The sequence below is a fragment of the Sorex fumeus genome, unplaced genomic scaffold (genome assembly GCF_029834395.1).
Source record: "Sorex fumeus unplaced genomic scaffold, SorFum_2.1 ptg000047l, whole genome shotgun sequence".
NCBI lineage: Eukaryota > Metazoa > Chordata > Mammalia > Eulipotyphla > Soricidae > Sorex > Sorex fumeus.
The window spans coordinates 6558747-6575758 of NW_026606104.1; the positions used below are offsets into that span (position 1 = coordinate 6558747).

Sequence of the window (17012 nt, forward strand, 5' to 3'; positions counted from 1 at the left end):
ACACAGAATTAAATTGACTAAAATTAACTACAATTGATTTTCTAAGCATTTCCCTGGGCATTGCAAGCTTTCATTAAACTTTAGCATCTCCAATAATGCATCATACATATTAGGAAGTAATAATATTATCTATGTGGCAAAACAGATTCCTGGTGCTTCCTACTCTGCTGTTTTTCCAGAATCATACTGGACTCCTATACTTTTGTCTGTTATATGTTGAAATCCATGATCATCAATTCTTTCTGTGCATTTATCCCTCCACGGTTCACCAAACTTCTGATTCATAGCAGAAAGACTTTCCAAAATGCCAGATAGACAATGCTTCATCAATTTCTGGCACAGGAGTATCAAATTGAAGGCTTTATTTATCAATTCCTTTGTTCATAACAAAATATGGAACCCTCATTATCAAGGTATTCTCTTTATGCCCCAATTTTATCTAAAGTCCCATGTGGGGAACTTGAACAGTGTTAAGGCACTAACCTTGCATGCAGTCAACCATATGGTATCTAAACATGTTCAGGAGTGACCTCAGCCCAGAACAAGATATGAGCCCTGAACACTGCCAGGTGTGGCCCCAAACCCTCCCATTCACCAAAAGAAAAGTTTATATGCACCATAACACTCCTTTAATATCAATCCTGAGAACAAAAGGCTGGAGTCATTATATTCTCTGACTTTATACTATAAAGCTTATAGTAATCAAAACCATGTGGTGTTTGAGTGAAAACACTCAGATTAATGAAATAGTGTTGAGAATACAGAATTAAATTCATATATTAAACTCATATATAGTTAATTTGTGACAAAGTAGCCAAAAAACATTCAGTGGGAGAAGGAAAACTTTTTCAACAAATAGCTTTGTCAAAACTCATTTGTAAAGGGACAGAAAAAAATAGGGACAGAAAAAAATAGGAGGGGGGAGTGAAAGTGAAAGGAGAGAAAGAGAGAGAGGAAAAGAAAGACAGATAGACAGACTTTATTGTCGTACTCTAATTCATAAAATGCAATGAGGAAAACCCATGATACTGACTTCAGAAGTGTCTTCAATGATTTGACTCCTTTGATAAATCAAAAGCAAAAATAAATAAATGGAACTATATCAAACTACAAATATTCCTCAACAAAAATAAAACTATGACTAAAATTAAGTCACCCTAATGAATGAGAGAAAATATTCTCACACCATACATATGACATAAGGTTATTACTAAGTAGTGGTTATGGTGCTATAGCATTTTGTACATGAATTATAACTATTAACATTATTGTAAATCATGTTACCTCAATAAGAATAAAAGGTGTGGGGGAAAAAGGGAAGATATAGTGTTCTCAACTAACTGTTGTGAATTACAGTTCTATTTACCTTTGATGTTGAGACTTATTCTGTCACTAGTCTGAGATCCCAGGCCATTATCAGCCTCACAGTAGTAGTTTCCAGAATGTTCTTCAGTAAGAGAAACTTTGAAGTACACTCCACCTCCAGAGAGGGCTGTACGGCTCCACAGGGTGACAGTCTCATGATAGAACTGGTACTGAATTGTGGGGAACCTCTCTGGGCCTTACAGTGAAGCTCCACCAAGTCTCCCACCACATATTGGGCAGTGTAAGCTCCCAAAGTGAGGACAGGGCAAGACACTGGAGCTGAGAGAGATAATAGGGTTATCAGAGAAAAACTCTGCTAGTGGGACAAATTCACACCCTCATCCAGGAAGCCTAACATTAGATACACCTCTTGAACCATGAGGAGTAATCCTGAGAACCAGGAGGAATAATTTTTTTCATCACTGATCCCATCTCTCCATGAGAAATAAGTTATTCAATTTACTTTGCAATCTTTGCTATTTCTTGGTTATCTGCCAGAGAATCTGCTCCTTGGCTTGGACCTAAGACTGGGAAAAAGAAGGTAGGACTTACTTTTTAATGTGACTGTAACCCGCTGACTGAGGATGGGACCATCAGAGTTGTCTGCTGTGCAGTAGTATCTCCCAGCATCGCTCTCTTTTACAGAGGGTATCTTCAGTTCTGCTGACAAGGAATTTTGTGTCTTTCTTCCCAAATTTGTGCCCTCTCTGTGCCAGGAGAATGTGATAGTTCCTGTGCCTTGGGCCACTGAGCAGATAAGGAACAGATTTTCTCCTTCAATCCTCTGTCCCTCAGGAGGTTGTATCTCCAGTTTCACTGCAGATATAGGAACTCCTGGGAGAACACAAAATGACACATTACATTCCTGATGCCAGCATCTTCAGGGTCAAGGATAAGGTTAGTGCTACCACAAATAAGCCAACAGCAGCCAAGGTCCAAAAGTGGTAGTAAGGAACACTTCCTGCACACACAATGATTTCATACTTGGAGAATGTGGGCACTGGGCCTTTTATGTTAAATTTACTATAAATGAAAATCACATTTTATAGATATTTTTCTCTAAAGAATCTTTGACGCATTAATGAACCCAAATAAGAGCAAACATTGATAACGTTATGTTTATTTTGAAATGAGTTTCCTCAAATTTAAACCTATTCTTCAATACTCTCCTCTATTGTCACATCTCTCCACATTCTTCTCTAACTTCCAGTTTGTGTTTAGTCACCCTCTTTTGGTCACCATCAGTTAACATACCCAGTTAACATATCCTAAACATATCCAGTTTGTGGATATGTTTAGGTCAACAAACAGAAACACTCTGGAGACTCTAAAGAGTCTGGTGGTCATTTGTGTTTCTAGTGCTTCTAGCTCTCTAACTGTTCACGATATTGTTTCCATAGCTTCCGCATGGTTGGGAACCCAGTGACTGATCTAAAACTACAATTGTTGACTTAGGTGGAGTAGAATGTTTTAGGAAAATTTGGACCATGCTGAATCTAAAAAAAAAAGTAAAAACAAATGAGGATTCCAGAAGTGTTGTACTAGGGAGAAGAGAGCATTTTTGTATTGCTTTATTCATTGTACTAGGGTGCAGAAGAGACCATTGTTTTATTCCCTTGTCCCAACTCTGACTCTGGAAGAGTCAAGTGCGTACACATCCACCAACACACACACACACACACACACACACACACACACACACACACACTTACTCTGAACATGTATCTGGTGTCTCAAGCTTCTTTTCATGACTCTGTGATTAGTTGTCTGAGCCTGACACCAATAAGATCCAGAGTCTTCACTCCACAAGACAGGGATGTAGAGCTCTGGGAAGCTGCTCCAGCCTGACCCAAGGATTTGGTTTTCTCGAAAGAAACAGAATTGAAGCGAAGTACTGAACTTTCGTGGAGGGAGCCAGGTTTCACACTTGAGAGTCACTGGATTCCCTTCTATTGGCTTTAAAGGACTGACTGTCAGCACAGGTTGTGGAAACAACTCTAGAAAGAATAAATCAATTTTCAGGGATATTGGGTTCAGAGTTTCCAAAGAGATGCACCTGTATTTTTATCACAAGAAAGCAGGAAATAGATATCCAAGCAGACATATCCTCCTCTGTATCATGATTGATGAGTTTTTCATGAAATTCCTTTTGTAAACACCCTCCTCAATCCCAAACACTGTTTTCTACTAAGTCCAGCCATCTACAAGAGCATGGCCCTTACCTTGAATTTGGATCATTAGAGGTTTTGAAGCTTCTGCCCATTTAATATATTCTAGAATTTTATGTTTATAAGCAGTACAATGATATTGGCTATTGTCACCAGATACTGAACTTAGTATGAAATCTGAGTCGGTATCACCAATTATTTCTCCATCTTTGTAGTAAGTCCATTTATTATTACTGTTTTGGTTTTTTTTCATTCGGCATCTCAGATGTACATCTTCTCCTTCAAATATAGGATGTGAAACCTGCAAGATCAGCTCATCTGCAAAGAATGAAGGAAGCCACTCAATTTACCCTTGTCTTTTTTCCCTTCCACTTCTTATTTTCTCCCCGTAAGGAAAAAAGTACTGTACTGTGCAACATTTTCATGTAGCCCTAATACCAATTCTCCTTATCCTAGAAGAGCAAATTAATTCCCCAATTCTACAGAAATAATGCAACCCCCACAACCTTCTCTAACACCCGCCCCACTCTTCAGAGTCATAATTAAATCAAAGATGGATTTTATAGCCTGCTTTTCTTCAGACCTGAGCCACTTTGTGCGTGGTGACTTCTGGATTACTGACTTGCCCTGGATAGAGAAATAGGGACAATATGGACAATGTAGCCTTCTGTTGCTGCCTTCTTCCTTGCATTTCCCATTGGTGATCCAAACAGAACATTTTCATGACAATTTGAAACTTTGCTATACTCCCAACCTTCAGATATTCCCCCAGTAGCTTGCTTTTATTGACTTCTACTTTCTTGTCTCACCAGATAAAAATTTCACATGCACAGGGTCACTGAGAGAAGATGCCTGAGTCTTGCATTTGTAAGATCCAGACTTTTCAACTTGAATCTCTTCAGACTCTGTTTTCCAGAGCTTTTCTTCTTTGTACCAAATTACATCTCCTTCACCTGGAGAGTGTAAATCCTTGCATGTGAGTATCATCTTTTCTCCTTTGAAGACTGTAGACCATGGAGGATTCAGGAAAATAAAAGCTTTTGGAACTATTCCTGAACAGAAAATAGAAAGATGAAAGTGAATAAAGAATGGATGGAAGAAGGGATTGGCCTGATCTTCAGTGGGAATGTTCCAATACTAATTCTTATTAAAACCAGGTTGGATATGCATCAGAACATGTGGGAAAGGGCTGGGATAGAGTCTGTTCTTCCTTATCCTTTGCCTATAGTGCAGATATGAGTGTTATACAACTAAAGCTCCTGTGTAGGTCCAGGAGATTGTAGACTTTAGAAGGTCAACTGGCCATAAAATGCTTTTATCTGTTTTTATTTTCAATTAAAATTGTGCCCAGAACGCAGATAACTCAGAGAAACTTTCTATTATAGGAAAATCTGGTTAATGTTTAATAAATGATTTAAAAATTCTTTTCATTACTTTGAAACCTTGCTTGGTTTGTTATTCTATAAGGGTGGCAACTTATTTTTTCTAACTTTGTCAAAATTAAAATTAAGAAATACAAAAGACATCGCCCGCCGCCCTTCTTTGCAGGTTTGTTGGTCAGGACGTTCCTGCCCCTCTCACCCCGGCCCTCCCCCCGCCCCCACCGTGAGGCAGTTGGAGGAGACTTTGGAGAACACCTGCCCGAGTCCCGCTAGCGAGCCTTCCACCTCATCACCCCGTCCTTGTCTGCAGGTTTGTTGGTCAGCGGGACCCTGCCCTGCAGGCCTGGTGCACTCCTTCCCCAGTTGCGCCCTCACTGCTGGGCAGTCAGATAGGACCAGGGTCTAGCATATGGGAATGGTTCGGGGTGTGGACTCCACTGTAGGGGTGTGGCCTCCTCAAAAGTGGGTGTGGGGGCTGGAGCGATAGCTCAGCGGGTAGGGTGTTTGCCTTGCACACGACCAACCTGGGTCAATTCCCAGCATCCCATATGGTCCCCCTGAGCACTGCCAGGAGTAATTCCTGAGTGCAGAGCCAGGAGTAACCCCTGTGCATTGTCAGGTGTGACCCAAAAAGCAAAAAAAAAAAAAAAGTGGGTGTGGCCTTCTGTGTGGTTAGCAGCTGCTCGTATGTCTGCAGTTACTTTCTCCATTCCCAGCACTCTCAACTTATTTGCCAACCTATATCACCTAATTCTGAGCAAAACGTCCCTCTCAAACACAATGTGACAACAATCCACTGGCGTATACCAACTCCATTAAAAGGCCAGTGTATGCAAAAAGCTGTATAAGCCCTATAAAAAAAGAGCACATCCTCCAATGCCTATCATAAGTCACAGAATAATGTATGAGAGGAAGGAGGTATTCTAGAAGGGGAGAAGGGTGACCACCATCGACTGAGCTCATTCAGAACCCTTTCCCACTATAAGGGGGAACAGTACTAGTGAACTTGAAGGTTCTAACTCTATACAAACACAACAACATGAAGAAACATTGCAAATCTGCCCTATGAGGAGAGGAGGACGAAGAAAAGAGTCCCAAATCCTCAACAGGGGTTACCCACAAATACGATCTCTCCAATAAAGAATTCTGAGATGGAAAACTGAGGATATTCAAGGAACTCAAAGAATCAATAGAGCAGACATCCAGAAAATTAAAGGAAGAAATGAAAGAATCAGTGTAATGGATAGTCAAGAAATTATGGAAGAAATGAGAGCAGAAATAAAAAAGCTACAAAAAGAAGTGTTAAAAATGAAGGATTTGTTAGATGAAACTAAAAACTCAGTGGGTGTCCTCAACAGTAGAATGACTACAGCCGAAGACAGGATCAGTGAGCTTGACGATGAGCAGCAGAAATTGTATAGACAACAACAAACAACGGTAAAAGATCTCAAAATAGCTCTAAGGCAAATAAGAGACCTAGGGGATGATACCAAAAGGAACGATATTAAAAATCATTGGAGTACTAGAAGGACAGGGAGGCAAACCCAATGGAAAAAAAAAACCATGGTGAAAGAAATCATTGCTAAAAAGTTTCCGGAGTTAAATAATGCAGACATCCAGATCCAAGGACCCAAAAGGGTGCCAGCTAAAAGAGACCCTAATAAAACACTTTAAGGCAGAATGATGGATGCCGTGGATAGAGACCTTGCAAGAAGTAAGGTCTAAGAAGGAAATCACATACAAAGGAGAACCTTTTACAGTACAGTAAACCTTTTACTGTACAGATGTACAGTAGGCCTATCAGAGGAAACCCTCCAAGCCCGAAGACAATGGCCAGATATAGTGAAAAAACTCAATGAAATGAACGCCTCACCAGGGATACTTTGTCCAGCTAAATTCTCACTCAAACTTGATGAAACAATACACCATTTTATAGGTAAACAACAGCTCAGGAACTTCATAAATTCAAAACCAAACCTAAAAGAAGGATTAAAGGGATTCCTGTAAGACAAGAAGGAAAACACCTAAAAGCACAACCAATCCCTACAGAAAGATGGCTCAAAACCCCATGACAATAATCTCTTTCAATGTCATTGGTCTAAATGCACCAATCAAGAGACACCAATCAAGAGTGGCAAAATGGATCCAGAAACTGAAACCAACATTCTGCTGTCTATAAAAAACACATCTGGCTTCCCGCCCCACCAAGACCACAAGTTGCCCCCCCATCCCCCCCCCCCCCCCCATGCCACGAGCAGCTCTCTTGCATGGCCCTGGCCCCAGAGGCACACGAACCAAATTTGGAACCCAGCAGCTATTGGTAGAAAAGTGAATGGACTATGAGTTAAGCTACCACGACATGCCTCCCTGGGAGGGAAAGGGTGTCTGTCTCTTCCGCCTTCATGCCCCACACCTGCGGCACAGTGGCCACCGCCTCAGAGCTTATTTGAGAGCCAGGTATGAGCTGGCAGTGACAGGGCAACTGTGGCCTCATTGGGATGGGGTGCGGAACCGGCACATCCTTCTAGTCTCACCGAGACCACGAGTTTCCCCCCACCCCCAAGAGAGGCTCTCCAGCATGGCCATGGCCCCAGCAGCACACAAACCAATCTCAGAACTATGCAGCTTTTGGCATAAATGTGAATAGACTATGCTTTAAACTACAGTGCCGTTCCCCTTCGGGAGGGAAAGGGTTTCTGTCTCTTCTGCCTCCCTCCATCCTGGTGGCACGGTGGCCACAACCTCAGAGCTTATTGGACAGTCAGGTATGAGCCGAAGGTGATGGGGCAACTGCAGCCTCATGGGATGGAGTGTAAAACTGGCATGTCCATCTCGTTCCACCGAGACCACAAGTTGCCCCCATGAACAGCTGTCTGGCACGGCCATGGCCCCAGAGGCACATGGACATAATTTCGAACCCAAAAGCTTTTGGCAGAAATGTGAATGGACTATGCATCAAGCTACATTGCTGTGCTCCCCCTGGGAGGGAAAGGGTGTCTGTCTCTTCCGCCTCCCCCACGGTGGTGGCCGCTACCTCAGAGCTAATTGGAAAGCCAGGTATGAGCCAGCAGTGACGGAACAACTGAGGCCTCATGGGATGGGACATGGAACTGGAACTTCCTTCCCGCCCCATGAAGACACGAGCTACCAGAACCTATGGGATGCAGCTAAAGCTGTGTTAAGAGGAAAATTTATAGCTTTGCAAGCATTCCTAAGACAGGAAGAAAGGCCCTACATAGATAACCTAACCTCACAGCTCAAGATCTTAGAAAAAGGCCAACAAAAGGAACCGAAATTTGGCTGAATGAAAGAAATAATAAAACTTAGAGCAGAAATTAATGACATGGAAACCAAAAAAACAATTCGAAAGGTCAATGAAACCAAGAGCTGGTTATTTGAGAAAATAAACAAGATAGATAAACCAGTAGCAAGACTCACAAAGAAAGAGAGATTATCCTAATAAACCGAATCAGAAATGATAAAGGGGACATCACAACAGAAACCAATGAAATTCAAAAAATCATCAGAGACTACTCTTAGGGTCTGTATGCCATGAAACAAGAGAACCTAAAAGAAATGGATAAATTCCTGGATTCCTATATCTATCAAAATTGAACCAAGAAGACTTGGAATAACCTGAATAGACTTATTCATATCAAGGAAATTGAAATTGTAATCAAAAGTCTTCCTAAAAACAAAAGCCCAGGCCCAGATGGATTCACTAATGAATTCTTCCAAACATTTAAAGTAGACCTGTTGCCAGTTCTCAAGTTTTTCCAGGAAATTGAAAAAACAGGAACTCTCCCAAACAGTTTCTATGAGGCACATATCTCCCTAATACCAAAAGCAAACAAAGACACCACCAACAAAAAAAACTATAGGCCAATATCCTTGATGAACACAGATGCGAAGATCCTCAACAAAATATTAGCAAATAGAATCCAACAACTCATTAAAAAGATCATACACCATGACCAAGTGGGATTCACCCCCGGGGATACAAGGGTGGTATAACATTCAGAAATCGATCAACATAATCCATCATATCAACAAAAGTAGAGATAACAACATTATGATCATATCAATAGATGCAGAGAAAGCATTTGACAAGATCCAGCACCCATTTATGATGAAAACTCTCACCAAAATGGGTTTTGAAGGAACTTTCCTCAAGATAGTCAAAGCCATCTATGACAAACCCGTGGCAAGCATTATCCTCGTGGGGAAAATCTAAGGGCCTTTCCTCTAAGATCAAGAACAAGACAAGGATGCCCACTATCACCACTTCTGTTCAATATAGTACTGGAAGTAATTACAATAGCAATTAGGCAAGAAAAAGACATTAAAGTCATCCAGATAGGAAAGGAAGAAATCAAGCTCTCACTATTCGCAGATGATATGATACTATATCTAGATAATCCTAAATCTTCTACCAAGAAACTCCTAGAAACAACAGACTTGTACAGTAAAGTTGCAGGCTATAAAATTAATACCCAAAAATCCATGTTCTTCCTACATGCAAATAATGAGACAGAGGAAAGTGACATGAAAAAAATAATTCCATTTACAATCATGCCCCAGAAAATCAAATACTTTATATCAGCCTAACTAAAGAGGTAAAGTATCTCTACAACAAAACTTAGAAAACACTACTCCATGAAATAAAAGAGGAGACGGGGAAATGGAAATATATCCCCTGCTCATGGATAGGAAGAATTAACATTGTCAAAATGGCAATACTCCCTAAAGCATTATACAGATCCAATGTGATCCCTATAAGGATAGCAATGAAATTCTTCAAAGAAATATATTAAGCACTCCTGAAATTCATATGGAACAATAAACGCCTATGAGTAGCTAAAGCAATTCTTGGGGAAAAGACTTTGGGAGGCATTACCCTCCCCATCCTCAAACTCTACTACAAAGCGGTAATAATTAAAACAGCATGGTACTGGAACAAAAGGCAGGTCTGTAGACCAATGGAACAGGGTGGAATATCCTTACACACAACCCCAAATGTATGAATACTTAATCTTTGATAAGGGAGCAATAAATGTGAAGTGGAACAAGGAAAACCTCTTTAACAAATGGTGCTGGCATAACTGGACAACCACATGCAAAAAACTGGGCTTAGACCTCGACCTAACACCATTCACAAAAGTCAGAACAAAATGGATTAAAGATCTCAACATAGGCCAGAATCCATAAGGTACATTGAAGACAAGGTCAGCAAAACCCTCCACAATATTGAGGCTAACGGTATCTTTAAAGATGACACTCCATTGACTAACCAAGTGGAAACAGAGATAAACAAATGGGACTATCTTAAACTAAGAAGATTCTGCACCACAAAAGATACAGTGGCCAAAATACAAAGACAATCTACAGAATGGGAAAGAATATTCACCCAATACCCTTCTGATAAGGGGTTGATATCAAGGATATACAAAGCACTGGTTGAACTCCATAAGAAGAAAACATCCAACCCCATCAAAAAATAGGGTGATGAAATGAACAAAAACTTTCTCAAAAAAGAAATCCGAATGGCTAAAAGGCACATGACAAAATGCTCTACATCACTAATCATCAGAAAACAACAATGAGATATCATCTCACAACACAGAAACTGGCCCACATCCAAAAGAACAAAAGCAACTGGTATTGGCACGAATGTGGTGAGAAAGGGACTCTCCTTCACTGCTGGTGGGAATGCCGACTGGTCCAGCCCTTTTGGAAAGCAGTATGGATGATTCTCAAAAAATTAGAAATTGAGTTCCCATTTGACCCAGCAATACCACTCCTGGGACTATATCCCAGAGAGGTAAAAGAGTATAGTAGAAATGACATATGCACCTTGCTGCAATGTTCACAATGTTCACAACAGCCAAAATCTGGAAAAAACCTGAGTGCCCAAGAACAGATGACTGGTTAAAGAAACTTTGATATATCTACACAATGGAATACTATGCAGCTGTTAGAAAAGATGTCACTGTCACTGTCACTCTCCTCTCGTTGTTCTTCAATTTTGCTCGAGCGGGCCCAATAACATCTCCATTTTGAGACTTGTTGTTACTGTGTTTGGCATATTGAATACATCAAGGGGAGCTTGCCAGGCTTTGCTGTGAGGGCGAGATACTCTCGGTAGCTTGCCAGACTCTCTGAGAAGGGTGGAGAAATCGCACCCAGCTCTGCTGGAATTTACATACAAGTGGTTCTACATGGAAAGTATCATGCTAAGTAAAATGAGTCAGAAAGAGAGGGACAGACATAAAAAAAATTGCATTCACCTGTGGAATATAAAGTAACAAAATAGGAGATTAAAACCCAAGAATACTCGAGATAAGTACTAGGAGTTTCGCTCCATTGCTCGGAGGCCAGCCACACATGCTGTGGGAAAAGGCAGCTCAGAAAGAGAAGGGAGCACCAAATAAAGGGTGTTGGGAGGATCCTCCCAGGATGGGAGAAGCATGCTGAAAATAGACTATAGACCGAACATGATTGCCACTCAATGCCTGTTTTGCAAATCACAGCACCCAAAAAAGGAGAGAGAACAAAAGGGAATGCCCTGCCAGAGAGGCAGGGTGGGATGGGGAGGGGGGGATGAGGGTGGGAGGGATACTGGGATCCGTGATGGTGGAAAATGGGCACTGATAGAGGGATAGGTACTTGATCATTGTATAATTGAAACCCAATCACAAAATTTTGTAAGTCTACAACTGTACCTCATGGTGTTTCACTAATAAAAATTTTTTAAAAAATACTTCGACTGGGAAGAATAAATGTACTCTTGGTTAGTGCTTTTCAGACTTCAGTTCCCATTCATATCACTTTTTGAGATGTTACTAAAATGCAGATTCTATTCTGTGAATTTGAGGTTCGGACAAATGTTTTGGCTTTCGAGTAAATTTTCAGATGATGTTAGGTTGCTGGCTGCTTTAAGCACAGTGTGCAGAAGGAACGTGCCTGTTGGCCAAAGTGTTAAAAACGTAGGGATGCTTGCCTAGTGCCCCTGTAAGAGTACAAATAAGTTAAACAAAGGAGAAGCATGAGTCAAACAAAACACGGTTGTACACATTTAGATGGAATCAAACATGGACTACCCAGGCATTAACTGAATACAAAGAAAGATATTTTTGAAGTTTCCTATGAAGTGTCAAAAAAACAGAGTCACTGTATCTTGTATCTTTCACTGGCAAGGAAAAGTGAAGCATTTTCTATTAAGAAGAAACCAAAGGCTCTCAGCTGCTGAATTGTATGGTGCCAGTTTGCACCATACAATTGCTCTACCTCTTTATCTTCCTTCAAAAGTGTCTAATGTTATGGGTCCTGGAAAATGATATGTTTTTTTCCAAAGTATGCTCTTAATTTTACAATAAAAGCTCTTCAAAAAATTCAAGCAAAACAAACAATAGAGAGGTAATTTATTGTATTGTTGAGACATCAGTTAGAAAACATATGCTTTAGAATTTGGGACATGTTAGGAGAATTACAGGCTTACAATGTGTATCTATGCATTTTTAGCTTGCACATTATCAGAAATTTCTAAGGATTTATAAGCATTCACAGAATGACTCTAGGCTTTCAACTGTGGGGCATTTTTCTAGATCATTTGCTTAGTGCTCCTATAGGCACCCAGCAATCTAATAGATGATTTTTCAATATTGTCATGTACTTGACACAAATAGACCTGACTTTGAAAATTTTATTTGTTCTTTTGCTAGTGTGTGTGTACATGTGTGTGTAAGAAGCAGTGCTGCTTGCCTTACACTATACAATGTGCAGAATATAAGCAACACTGCCAATAGCTGAGTGAGATCACATGTTTCGAAGCCTTGCAGCCTGGTGAGCATGGTTCTAGTTAGGTTAGCAACTGATTTCCTTTGAGTTGTTGCCGCTGCCCACCAGGCTGCTGTTGCCATCTTTGACTTTCTTAATATTTTATTTGGGGTGTCAGTGATGTGTTTCTTTATTCCTACATGCCAACTTCTCCTTTATATTTTAAGAAGTCTTCAAGAATACAGCATCCGTTTACAAGACAGTTCAAAACAACCTTGTACTGGTTTAGTGCTTGAATTGGCATGCGTATGTTGGTTGATTTTCATCCTTAACTTTTCAGATCTTTTAAGGGAAATAAGGACTAGTTTGTAAAAGTGTTCGTTGTTTGAACATAATCTTAGCCTACATCACTCTTCTGATCATTATAAATAGAAACAATAAAGCATAAAAAGATGTATTCATATATTCGTCGATTGCCTCGAGCAGGCCCCAGTAACGTCTCCTTCGTCCTAGCCCTGAGATTTTTTTTTTAAAGTGCCATATTAAAAGCTCTTCCAGGGTTAGGAGAATGAGACCCATCATTGTTACTGGTATTTGGCATATTAGGTACGCCACGGGGAGTTTGCCAGACTCTGCCGTGTGGGCAGGTTACATTCGGTAGCCTGCCAGTTTGTCCAAAGTAGGAATGAGATAATAAGGTGTCGGAGTTGGGTTTTATAGTCTCTGAGTCTTGGCCGTTGATGGGATTACTTTCCGACTTAAGGTAGGACACGGAAATGGGGCCAGACAGAGAGAACAGAGGGGGGCGGGGGGGGCACTCTCCTGGCATGTAGATGACCTGGGGCTCATTCCCAGCACCCAAGATGGTTCCCTGAATCTTCAAGAAGTTATTCCCAAGGGGCCAGAGTGATAGCACAGAGGGTAGGGTGTTTGTCCTGCATGCTGCCAACCCGATTCAATTCCCGGCATCCCATATGGTCTCTCGAGCACCACCAGGAGTAATTTCTGAGTGCAGAGCCAGGAGTGACCCCTGTGCATCGTGGGATGTGGCCCAAAAAGCAAAAAAAAAAAAAAGAGGTTATCCCTGAGTGCAGAGCCAGGCGTAAGCCCCGAGCACTGCCAGGTATAGCCCCAAACCCAAACCCAAACATAAACTCCCTCAAAACCCCTCCCCCTCTCCCCAAAAAAGCTAACAGCAAAAACAAATCCAGAGAAATAGCTCAGTAAGCATTTAGTGAGGGACTTGCTGCAGAGAAAACTGAAGCAGCGGGGAGGGAGAGAGAGCACTGTGTCTAGCGAGTCCTCTTCTGAGGTTCTGCCCCACGCAGCAGCAACAGCCAAGAGCTTGAGCTGCGTTTCTCTTTCCACGGGCCACGCGCAGCGCGCGCATAGCTTACTCCCGCTGTGCTCAGGAGCACTCCTGACAGTGCTGGGGACCGACGACAAGTCGGCCGCGGGCAAGGTGGGCGCTTCCCCGCTGAGCTCTCTCAGGCCCCTCCTTCCCGTGAGGCTCCATGTTGTACGGGGGAGAGAGGCAGGAGAGAGCAATCGACACCTTCCGTGCGACATGCTCAGAGAGGGCGGGGAGCAGCTACGTGAGCTCTGCATGATCCTGAAGATGCGCGTCCTCCGGAACACGCAGAGTATTCATATATATGTACACATAAAAATACATACATCTCATTACACATATACACATATATACATATATGTATTCATAGGCACATATAGATCCTCCTCACTGGTAGAACTTTACAAGAAGAAAAATAATCAACCACTTCAAAAACTGGGGTGAAGTAATTTACAGATATTTCCTCTAAGAAGACATACAGATGTCCAAGAGGTATAGAGGTATATAAAAAATATCCTGTATCACTTATCATTAGGGAAATGCAAATCAAATCAGCAATACAACATCTCATACTAGAAGACCAGTACCATATTGAAACAGTACTTTGCTTAATCAGACTCACCAAGACAGAGTCTTGTGACTGACCAGACCCAGGCAAAGCACCTGAAGCTATCAGTGCCAGTCAAGGCTCTCAAGTGCCTTTATAGGGTAATCAGACGAGCTCATCATTCTTTCACAGTCTATCATGCATCAGCAAGGAAGGACAGGTTACAAGATGGCTTTTATCATGCAATAGGCAGCACATCTCACAGCAAAGGAAAGGAGTTTCCTGAAACCAGGGGTTTTGTGCTTTGTACAAACTGCAAGTTAAGAACTTTCTCAAAGGTAAAGTTGTTCACCCATACCAGCAAAATCATAAGTCCAAGGAATACATGTCATAAAATCTAAAGAACACATGATAGAAAGTTACATGATTATAATTCTCACATCGTAATCACAAAGAATGAAAATGACCAGTGTTGATATGGATGTTGCAAAATAGACCATCATCCATTGCTGGAGGGATGTCAACCTGTGCAATCTTATGGGAAAACAATATAGACACTTCTCAAAAAACAAAAACCAGGAATTGAGCTTTTCTTGCTGGGGATATGACCCAGTAATTCCACTTCTTGGCATGTACCCCAGAGGCCCAAAGTCTACTCAGAAAGGACATGTTGCACTCATGTGATCATTGCAACACTATACACAATAGCCCAAATCAGGAAAGAACCCAAGTCTCCAAGAACAGAGGACTGGATAAAGAAACTGGTACAAATACCATGGAAAACTATGCAGCTATCAGAAAAGACAAAACCATGGAATTATCTATCTGCAGTATTTGGAGGGTATGCTACAGAGTGGAGAAAATAACAAATGCCCAAGGAAACAGGAACTGTTCAGTAAGAAGCAGGGATGGAGGATGGAGAAACTAGGATAGGGAAAGACACTGGGATCATGGTGGGAGAAGCAGATACTCTGGTGCAGTATTATGGTGCTGGAATGTTTCATTCTTGAAACCCTAACATTAACAATATTATAAATTACCTAGCTCAAATATTTTTAAAAGTCCAAGAAAAAACACAAACCATAGTTGTTTTTGGTTTTTTATTTTTATTTTTTTGATCAATATCTGTCCTAAGAAATTAATCTTGCAACTTTAAGTCCTTATTACAAATACAAGATGCACACTCTAATAGGGAAAAGCCTAAGGGAAGTATTAGGGATGAACCCTTGGACATCGTACCCCAGCTATTAGTTGTTACTGACAACGTGTGACTCTCATTGAGGGTGAAGTTCAAGGAGGGGCCACAGAAAGGAAGGCCACGTATAGTCAGGTGGTAAAACTTCAAAGCTTTTATTATTGATATATAATTTGGGGAGGGCTTTTTGTGTCACAACCCGCAGTGCTCAGGGGTTACTCCTGGGTCTGCACTTGGGACTTACTCTTGGCGGTGCTCAGGGGACCATATGGAATACCAAGGATCGAACCCAGGCTGGCCACATCAAAGGCAAATGTCCTACCCTCTATACTACTACTCCGACTCTTATTGATATACAATTTTCACAAGACAAACTACATGGATTCAAGCATACTATTACAGTGTCACATTCCACGCCCTCTCTTCGAAAACAAAGAGAACATCCTCATCCTCCCATGGAGTCTTTCTTCTGCTTCCTTCAAATTAGTATCTCCCACAAAGGATTCCCTGTTGTGTTTCTATCACCTTGGAGCACATCTGCCATTTCTAGGTCAACATAGCCTGTGCTCTTGTTGATGACTTTTCTACACATAAACATGTTTTTGTGGTTCTGAAGTCATTGGGCCCCCTTTGGTGGTTTATGTAAGTTGGGGAGGAGAGAGATGGTCACCTTCTCCCAATCCACCTCTGCCACCCCGGGACCTGTTGGGAAGATTAAGACCTTAAAGGAATGTGATGAGCCCCTGGGTGGAGCTGACCTTGAGTCCCGCCAGCCCCACGAGACCCCACCAGCCCCGTCAAGCCACACCTGATATCTGCATGGTCTTCTCCGCATGGGAGTTGTTCCCCACCATCCGATCTTTTGGGGAGACCTGAAAGTCTTAAGCTGAAGTGAGGAATTGCTCTTTTCCGGAAAGGATAGTCAGACCTAGGCCTTACCCAGGGTTTCCAGGTACTTTGTCCTGTCTCACAGAAAAGATTTTCAGGAAGAGACAAGAAGTCAAATGAAACAGATTTTATTTGGAGGGTTTTGGAAGGGGAAGGAGTGAGAGAAAATGTGTGTGTGAGAGAGTAACATGTTCAAGAGAGAAAGTGGACTTCCCCATCGATGGAAAGAGCCCTAGTACACATCTCAAGAGGGGAGATGTGGGTGACACATGTGCTCAGGGACCACATGTGTTTGGCCTTATGGCACAAGGAGCACAAGGACTTGGCTTGGGCAGCATCA

The 17012-nt window shown here is 41.6% G+C and overlaps 1 protein-coding gene across 1 annotated transcript in view; it reads right to left on the reverse strand.

Annotated features, from left to right (window-relative positions):
- LOC130031471 (Fc receptor-like protein 3) overlaps window positions 1-16382 on the reverse strand; it is a 34640-nt gene extending 18258 nt beyond the window's left edge. Inside the window, 7 exon segments of the mRNA XM_056122816.1 lie at window positions 1367-1543; window positions 1546-1644; window positions 1918-2199; window positions 3078-3362; window positions 3588-3851; window positions 4343-4585; window positions 16310-16382. Of these exon segments, the coding sequence (XP_055978791.1) occupies window positions 1367-1543; window positions 1546-1644; window positions 1918-2199; window positions 3078-3362; window positions 3588-3851; window positions 4343-4585; window positions 16310-16382 (1423 nt within the window).
- Between the last annotated feature and the right edge of the window lie 630 nt (window positions 16383-17012).